Source organism: Scardinius erythrophthalmus, assembly GCF_964197995.2.
Source record: "Scardinius erythrophthalmus genome assembly, chromosome: 8".
Taxonomy (NCBI): Eukaryota; Metazoa; Chordata; class Actinopteri; order Cypriniformes; family Leuciscidae; genus Scardinius; species Scardinius erythrophthalmus.
In genome coordinates, this window is record NC_138228.1 from 49,000,226 (window position 1) to 49,009,997 (window position 9,772).

The 9,772-nt window shown below is 43.4% G+C and overlaps 2 protein-coding genes across 5 annotated transcripts in view; one reads left to right on the forward strand and one right to left on the reverse strand.

Moving 5' to 3' along the window:
• Positions 1–6,630, reverse strand: part of ppfia1 (PTPRF interacting protein alpha 1) — a 119,720-nt gene extending 113,090 nt beyond the window's left edge. For both annotated transcript variants that reach the window (XM_081372567.1, XM_081372568.1), the window contains exon 1: positions 5,836–6,630. The gene's annotated coding sequence lies outside the window, so the exon portion shown is untranslated. The remainder of the gene's footprint in view (positions 1–5,835) is intronic.
• Positions 6,631–7,425: 795 nt separating this feature from the next.
• Positions 7,426–9,772, forward strand: part of st7 (suppression of tumorigenicity 7) — a 72,682-nt gene continuing 70,335 nt past the window's right edge. For 2 of the 3 annotated variants that reach the window (XM_081372675.1, XM_081372676.1), the window contains exons 1-2: positions 7,426–7,556; positions 9,194–9,499. In XM_081372675.1, the coding sequence (XP_081228801.1) occupies positions 9,478–9,499 (22 nt within the window). In that variant the 5' untranslated portion in view covers positions 7,426–7,556; positions 9,194–9,477. The remainder of the gene's footprint in view (positions 7,557–9,193; positions 9,500–9,772) is intronic. The other variant, XM_081372677.1, reaches the window with a different exon arrangement.

Here is a 9,772-nt window from a genome sequence, read left to right on the forward strand (position 1 = left end):
TAACGGACAGAAGATCAGAGCAGTAACGGACAGAAGATCAGAGCAGTAACGGACAGAAGATCAGAGCAGTAACGGACAGAAGATCAGATCAGTAACGGACAGAAGATCAGATCAGTAACGGACAGAAGATCAGAGCAGTAACGGACAGAAGATCAGAGCAGTAACGGACAGAAGATCAGAGCAGTAACGGACAGAAGATCAGAGCAGTAACGGACAGAAGATCAGAGCAGTAACGGACAGAAGATCAGAGCAGTAACGGACAGAAGATCAGATCAGTAACGGACAGAAGATCAGATCAGTAACGGACAGAAGATCAGATCAGTAACGGACAGAAGATCAGATCAGTAACGGACAGAAGATCAGAGCAGTAACGGACAGAAGATCAGAGCAGTAACGGACAGAAGATCAGATCAGTAACGGACAGAAGATCAGATCAGTAACGGACAGAAGATCAGATCAGTAACGGACAGAAGATCAGAGCAGTAACGGACAGAAGATCAGAGCAGTAACGGACAGAAGATCAGAGCAGTAACGGACAGAAGATCAGATCAGTAACGGACAGAAGATCAGATCAGTAACGGACAGAAGATCAGATCAGTAACGGACAGAAGATCAGATCAGTAACGGACAGAAGATCAGAGCAGTAACGGACAGAAGATCAGAGCAGTAACGGACAGAAGATCAGAGCAGTAACGGACAGAAGATCAGATCAGTAACGGACAGAAGATCAGATCAGTAACGGACAGAAGATCAGAGCAGTAACGGACAGAAGATCAGAGCAGTAACGGACAGAAGATCAGAGCAGTAACGGACAGAAGATCAGAGCAGTAACGGACAGAAGATCAGAGCAGTAACGGACAGAAGATCAGAGCAGTAACGGACAGAAGATCAGAGCAGTAACGGACAGAAGATCAGAGCAGTAACGGACAGAAGATCAGAGCAGTAACGGACAGAAGATCAGAGCAGTAACGGACAGAAGATCAGATCAGTAACGGACAGAAGATCAGAGCAGTAACGGACAGAAGATCAGATCAGTAACGGACAGAAGATCAGATCAGTAACGGACAGAAGATCAGAGCAGTAACGGACAGAAGATCAGAGCAGTAACGGACAGAAGATCAGAGCAGTAACGGACAGAAGATCAGAGCAGTAACGGACAGAAGATCAGAGCAGTAACGGACAGAAGATCAGAGCAGTAACGGACAGAAGATCAGAGCAGTAACGGACAGAAGATCAGATCAGTAACGGACAGAAGATCAGATCAGTAACGGACAGAAGATCAGATCAGTAACGGACAGAAGATCAGATCAGTAACGGACAGAAGATCAGATCAGTAACGGACAGAAGATCAGATCAGTAACGGACAGAAGATCAGAGCAGTAACGGACAGAAGATCAGATCAGTAACGGACAGAAGATCAGATCAGTAACGGACAGAAGATCAGATCAGTAACGGACAGAAGATCAGAGCAGTAACGGACAGAAGATCAGATCAGTAACGGACAGAAGATCAGAGCAGTAACGGACAGAAGATCAGATCAGTAACGGACAGAAGATCAGATCAGAGCAGTAACGGACAGAAGATCAGAGCAGTAACGGACAGAAGATCAGATCAGTAACGGACAGAAGATCAGATCAGTAACGGACAGAAGATCAGAGCAGTAACGGACAGAAGATCAGATCAGTAACGGACAGAAGATCAGAGCAGTAACGGACAGAAGATCAGATCAGTAACGGACAGAAGATCAGAGCAGTAACGGACAGAAGATCAGATCAGTAACGGACAGAAGATCAGAGCAGTAACGGACAGAAGATCAGATCAGTAACGGACAGAAGATCAGATCAGTAACGGACAGAAGATCAGATCAGTAACGGACAGAAGATCAGAGCAGTAACGGACAGAAGATCAGAGCAGTAACGGACAGAAGATCAGAGCAGTAACGGACAGAAGATCAGATCAGTAACGGACAGAAGATCAGAGCAGTAACGGACAGAAGATCAGATCAGTAACGGACAGAAGATCAGATCAGAGCAGTAACGGACAGAAGATCAGAGCAGTAACGGACAGAAGATCAGATCAGTAACGGACAGAAGATCAGAGCAGTAACGGACAGAAGATCAGAGCAGTAACGGACAGAAGATCAGAGCAGTAACGGACAGAAGATCAGATCAGTAACGGACAGAAGATCAGATCAGTAACGGACAGAAGATCAGATCAGTAACGGACAGAAGATCAGAGCAGTAACGGACAGAAGATCAGAGCAGTAACGGACAGAAGATCAGAGCAGTAACGGACAGAAGATCAGAGCAGTAACGGACAGAAGATCAGAGCAGTAACGGACAGAAGATCAGAGCAGTAACGGACAGAAGATCAGAGCAGTAACGGACAGAAGATCAGAGCAGTAACGGACAGAAGATCAGATCAGTAACGGACAGAAGATCAGATCAGTAACGGACAGAAGATCAGAGCAGTAACGGACAGAAGATCAGAGCAGTAACGGACAGAAGATCAGATCAGTAACGGACAGAAGATCAGAGCAGTAACGGACAGAAGATCAGAGCAGTAACGGACAGAAGATCAGAGCAGTAACGGACAGAAGATCAGATCAGAGCAGTAACGGACAGAAGATCAGATCAGTAACGGACAGAAGATCAGAGCAGTAACGGACAGAAGATCAGATCAGTAACGGACAGAAGATCAGAGCAGTAACGGACAGAAGATCAGATCAGTAACGGACAGAAGATCAGATCAGTAACGGACAGAAGATCAGATCAGTAACGGACAGAAGATCAGATCAGTAACGGACAGAAGATCAGAGCAGTAACGGACAGAAGATCAGAGCAGTAACGGACAGAAGATCAGAGCAGTAACGGACAGAAGATCAGAGCAGTAACGGACAGAAGATCAGATCAGTAACGGACAGAAGATCAGATCAGTAACGGACAGAAGATCAGATCAGTAACGGACAGAAGATCAGATCAGTAACGGACAGAAGATCAGATCAGTAACGGACAGAAGATCAGATCAGTAACGGACAGAAGATCAGATCAGTAACGGACAGAAGATCAGAGCAGTAACGGACAGAAGATCAGAGCAGTAACGGACAGAAGATCAGAGCAGTAACGGACAGAAGATCAGATCAGAGCAGTAACGGACAGAAGATCAGAGCAGTAACGGACAGAAGATCAGAGCAGTAACGGACAGAAGATCAGATCAGTAACGGACAGAAGATCAGATCAGTAACGGACAGAAGATCAGAGCAGTAACGGACAGAAGATCAGATCAGTTACGGACAGAAGATCAGATCAGTAACGGACAGAAGATCAGATCAGTAACGGACAGAAGATCAGATCAGATCAGTAACGGACAGAAGATCAGATCAGTAACGGACAGAAGATCAGAGCAGTAACGGACAGAAGATCAGAGCAGTAACGGACAGAAGATCAGATCAGTAACGGACAGAAGATCAGAGCAGTAACGGACAGAAGATCAGATCAGAGCAGTAACGGACAGAAGATCAGAGCAGTAACGGACAGAAGATCAGATCAGTAACGGACAGAAGATCAGATCAGTAACGGACAGAAGATCAGAGCAGTAACGGACAGAAGATCAGATCAGTTACGGACAGAAGATCAGATCAGTAACGGACAGAAGATCAGATCAGTAACGGACAGAAGATCAGATCAGATCAGTAACGGACAGAAGATCAGATCAGTAACGGACAGAAGATCAGAGCAGTAACGGACAGAAGATCAGAGCAGTAACGGACAGAAGATCAGATCAGTAACGGACAGAAGATCAGAGCAGTAACGGACAGAAGATCAGATCAGAGCAGTAACGGACAGAAGATCAGAGCAGTAACGGACAGAAGATCAGAGCAGTAACGGACAGAAGATCAGATCAGAGCAGTAACGGACAGAAGATCAGATCAGAGCAGTAACGGACAGAAGATCAGAGCAGTAACGGACAGAAGATCAGAGCAGTAACGGACAGAAGATCAGAGCAGTAACGGACAGAAGATCAGAGCAGTAACGGACAGAAGATCAGATCAGTAACGGACAGAAGATCAGAGCAGTAACGGACAGAAGATCAGAGCAGTAACGGACAGAAGATCAGAGCAGTAACGGACAGAAGATCAGAGCAGTAGCGGACAGAAGATCAGATCAGTAACGGACAGAAGATCAGATCAGTAGCGGACAGAAGATCAGATCAGTAACGGACAGAAGATCAGAGCAGTAACGGACAGAAGATCAGATCAGTAACGGACAGAAGATCAGATCAGTAACGGACAGAAGATCAGATCAGTAACGGACAGAAGATCAGATCAGATCAGTAACGGACAGAAGATCAGAGCAGTAACGGACAGAAGATCAGATCAGATCAGTAACGGACAGAAGATCAGATCAGTAACGGACAGAAGATCAGAGCAGTAACGGACAGAAGATCAGAGCAGTAACGGACAGAAGATCAGAGCAGTAACGGACAGAAGATCAGATCAGAGCAGTAACGGACAGAAGATCAGATCAGTAACGGACAGAAGATCAGAGCAGTAACGGACAGAAGATCAGAGCAGTAACGGACAGAAGATCAGATCAGAGCAGTAACGGACAGAAGATCAGAGCAGTAACGGACAGAAGATCAGAGCAGTAACGGACAGAAGATCAGATCAGAGCAGTAACGGACAGAAGATCAGAGCAGTAACGGACAGAAGATCAGAGCAGTAACGGACAGAAGATCAGATCAGAGCAGTAACGGACAGAAGATCAGAGCAGTAACGGACAGAAGATCAGATCAGAGCAGTAACGGACAGAAGATCAGAGCAGTAACGGACAGAAGATCAGAGCAGTAACGGACAGAAGATCAGATCAGATCAGTAACGGACAGAAGATCAGAGCAGTAACGGACAGAAGATCAGAGCAGTAACGGACAGAAGATCAGATCAGAGCAGTAACGGACAGAAGATCAGAGCAGTAACGGACAGAAGATCAGAGCAGTAACGGACAGAAGATCAGAGCAGTAACGGACAGAAGATCAGATCAGAGCAGTAACGGACAGAAGATCAGAGCAGTAACGGACAGAAGATCAGAGCAGTAACGGACAGAAGATCAGATCAGTAACGGACAGAAGATCAGAGCAGTAACGGACAGAAGATCAGATCAGTAACGGACAGAAGATCAGAGCAGTAACGGACAGAAGATCAGAGCAGTAACGGACAGAAGATCAGATCAGAGCAGTAACGGACAGAAGATCAGATCAGAGCAGTAACGGACAGAAGATCAGAGCAGTAACGGACAGAAGATCAGATCAGATCAGTAACGGACAGAAGATCAGAGCAGTAACGGACAGAAGATCAGATCAGAGCAGTAACGGACAGAAGATCAGAGCAGTAACGGACAGAAGATCAGATCAGAGCAGTAACGGACAGAAGATCAGATCAGATCAGTAACGGACAGAAGATCAGAGCAGTAACGGACAGAAGATCAGAGCAGTAACGGACAGAAGATCAGATCAGTAACGGACAGAAGATCAGATCAGATCAGTAACGGACAGAAGATCAGATCAGATCAGTAACGGACAGAAGATCAGAGCAGTAACGGACAGAAGATCAGAGCAGTAACGGACAGAAGATCAGATCAGAGCAGTAACGGACAGAAGATCAGAGCAGTAACGGACAGAAGATCAGATCAGAGCAGTAACGGACAGAAGATCAGATCAGATCAGTAACGGACAGAAGATCAGAGCAGTAACGGACAGAAGATCAGAGCAGTAACGGACAGAAGATCAGATCAGATCAGTAACGGACAGAAGATCAGAGCAGTACAAGTGTTTAATTACCTTGATTCTCAGCAGGGTTTGTCTCTCCTCTTCTTTATTATGTCCAGTCAATCACAGCAAATACATTTAAAAGATAAACTACGGCGCAGATTGTTCGTCAAGCCATCAATCTTTTCGACATGAGTGAAATAAGTCACCAATCACTTTTAAAAAGAACAGAGTGAGCGAAAAAATAAAGAAAATAAACGAGGCCTTTATTATGAGTGAGAAACATCACTCAATAGTAGAGATCTGAGACTGAAGTGATGGAGAAAACATCACTGATAAATGAAAGACTTCAGAAAGACCATCAGACTCTCACTACCATTCATATACACTCAAATACACATATACATCATATAAATACAAAAATACTCATATATAAATAAACTCCAACAGCGGCCTGCGCTAGTTAGCATTAGCAGCTAAATTAAGAGTATTCAAAATTATACTCATTTAAACGCAGGAATAAAACAATTTTAGTGTTTAAAATCGACGCGTAAACCCAACGTTTACTGACGTGTTGTAATTTGAAAATATGAATTAATGAATCGCGTTTATTAGTGTCAATTATTCTGACGCGTCACCATCTGATCCATGAGGAAAAACACCGGGATAAAAGTACAAATCGACCACTTTAAAAGCACAAGGCGCTCTTTAAACGACACTAGCCACAAACAAAGTATTCCGTCGGTTAGTTTTGCTTCGAAAAATAACAAATAATGCAAAAAAAAAGAGTTAAAACAAAATTTAAAGCGAGAGTTTGTCGCTGCTCCAGAATCCTGCGCTCGCGAGAGGTCAGGACGTGCTGACGTCACGACGCCAAATCCCGTGGAAGATACAAAGACATCTACTTAAAAAAAGGGAGAAAAAAAAGACACGAAAACTCGAAGAATCCAAGTTTCCAGGGATGTTATCAATTCACCATAAATGTACTGGTTTTCAATTATTTTATTTATGTAATTAAGGCATAAATATAGATGGTTTTGTGCAAGGGCGTAGATTTGGTTTGAACATTGGGGGGGTTGAAGTTTGGGTTCTGCATATTTTTCATGTAATCATGATATACATATTGAGGGGGTTGTAATGCATAGATTTAAATATTGGGGGGGTTATCTCCCCCCTAACCCCCCCACAAATTACGCCCCTGGTTTTGTGTGATTTCAATCGGAACTGTATTACATCTAGAGGGCGCAGAGATCTGAATGCCTAATGTCTATCCAGTTCTTTAATTTATGTTGTTTAGTAATTCGTTTTAGATTTAAATTAATCTTGCCTCTTTCTAAAAAAAAGATATACATACGTATAAAAAGATCTCACTTCATAAAGGCATGCAAAATATAGATAGATAGATAGATAGATAGATAGATAGATAGATAGACAGATAGATAGATAGATAGATAGATAGATAGATAGATAGATAGATAGATAGATAGATAGATAGATAGATATTCAACTCAACTATCTTGTCTTATTTTTTAATAAAAACATTGTCATTCGCAATAACTAAATATATAAATATTTCTAGCCTACAAAAAAGGGAACAGGGACTGAACACGATACGTGGGCGGGGCTTACAGTGAGTGGGCGGGGCCTATGTCGAGTGGGCGTGGCCTCTGTGTGTGTGTGTGTGTGTGCGTGTGCGCGCGCGCGCGTGTGTGTGTGTGTCATGTCTGCTGTTCCTCTTTCTTCTGCTGTTTCTGTCGCGCCACGTTGATCGAGCGATCGTCCATCAGACGCGGGTGAGATTAAACATCATTCACTGCCGATACTGGTGCAAAACCCTCCCAGTGCAGCTCAGCTCCGTCCGAGTGTAGTGTTGCTTCCGCGCTTTATCAACTTTACATGTTATTGTGTCTTAGCAATGCTAACGGTGCTTGTAAAGTGTGTAAACATGCATATCTGCGATAAAACGAGCAATATTAGCGTGTTTCTCCTGCTGTGTGTTCACATAGAGTTCATTAGTCCGTCAGAGAGAAATATGGAGATCAACTGAGTTCCTGAAAGACAACACGACACGTGTCACTCAGACCTTCATTATCACAGCTATTGCTGTTATTATTGAACTGTTATACTTAAACTGACATGTGATCTTGAGAAATGATGTGTGAAATTGAGCATAAGTGAGGCTAGATCTAATATGTGATGATGTTCATATCGCCCGCTGTATTAAAAGGAACATTCACCCCCAAATAAACAGATTTTGACTTTCTTTCTTCTGTGGGACATAAAAGAAGATATTTTGACTAATGTTGGTGACCTTTGACTTCCATTGTATGAACAAAAGCTCAGAATATCTTCTTTTGTGTTCTACAGAAGAGAGAACGACGTTTACATCTGAGAAATAAAGTGTAAATGTAAAATATATGAGTGACTCTTAAATAATTTTGTGATAATATTAACTATTACATTAGAAATATTAATATATGAGCTTGTGCAATAGCTGATGTCCTATTGTGTGCATGTTTTTTAATTTCGCACTTAAAATGAAATAGATTTAAAATCTTTGGGGGAAAAGGTAGAAAATGTGACGTGATGATAAACTGAGATCGTAATGAGGAAAAACAGCCTCGTTAAAGCATATTTCAATAATTTGCTTTTACTAATCCTTAGGAAAAAAGTAATAAATCTGTTTCACTTCTTATTAATATTAATATTATAATAATTTGTATTTGTGTGCCAAATTTGAGTCATGTGGTGTAACTATCTTGAATTGTATTATTTATATAAAAAAGCTAAATTATATCATATAATCCGTAAGAAATTATCTTTTGAATATAGCAGATCCTTTGACCTGTGTATGACATTGTCTAAAAAAGCATTTTTATTATTAATAAATGATGTTGTTTTCTGCATGCTAACACATGAACAGCAGCATGTTGATCACCACGGACCGCTCGTCCTGTTATATTGTTTATTAATTGTATTATTTATAAAAACCTATAATATATAATTAGTAAGAAATCATCTTTAAAAACAGCAGATCATTTGACGTTGTTATGGCGAGATGTCGTGTGGTGTGACTCCCAAAAAAAATGTAGTAATATTTGTGAATTAATAATTGATGTTTTTTACATGGAAAGATCTATTGTGAGAATAATTGTGTGTGTGGGAATCAGCTGTGCTTGATGATCCAGTGACACACACACACACACACACACACGTGTGTGTTCTCCTCTTGCTCTTCATTCTCACTGAACAACGTTTATTCACTCCGGTTAATGTTGGTTTCTGCATGCTAGCGCTGGCTAATGTGTGATTGATCATCATGATCCGCTCGTCCCGTGTTCTATAGAGTGATGCGTCTGGTGTGTGTGTGTGTGTGTGTGAGAGCTGGACTGACGTCACTGAGCGTGTCTCTTCCGTGTCTCTGCTCCAGTGTTGCTTCATGTCCTCCTCGTGAGCGTGAGCTGTGATTGGTCCTGCTGAGCGTGAGCTGTGATTGGCCGGCTCCTCCTCCTCATCATCAGCCTCAGTGTGTGCTGGGCTTTTGTCTGATCCTGATCCTGATCCTGATCCGCGGCTGAGGTCCGGCCCGCCGGAGGACTGACGGATGTGTGTGAGCACGGGTTGGTGTGTGTTGTGCGTTGATGCGTTGATGAGCCCTGCTGTGTAGCTCGCCCGCCCCACCCCCCCCCCGCTCCCTCTCCTCCTGGATCAGCCATGTTTGGCACCGAGTCCTCATGTAAGTACCCATCCTCCACCACAGTGTGTGTGTGTGTGTGTGTGTGTGTGTGTGTGTGCCATCCTCCACCACAGTGTGTGTGTGTGCCATCCTCCACCACAGTGTGTGTGTGTGTGTGTGTGTGTGTGTGTGTGTGCACCATCCTCCACCACAGCTGCCTCTCTCTCTCTCTCTCTCTCTCTCTCCCCTGCATGCGTTAGCGCCACTGTGTGTGTGTGTGTGTGTGTGTGTGTGTGTGTGGAGCTGAGCTGATCTGAAGGCCGGACTCTCTTC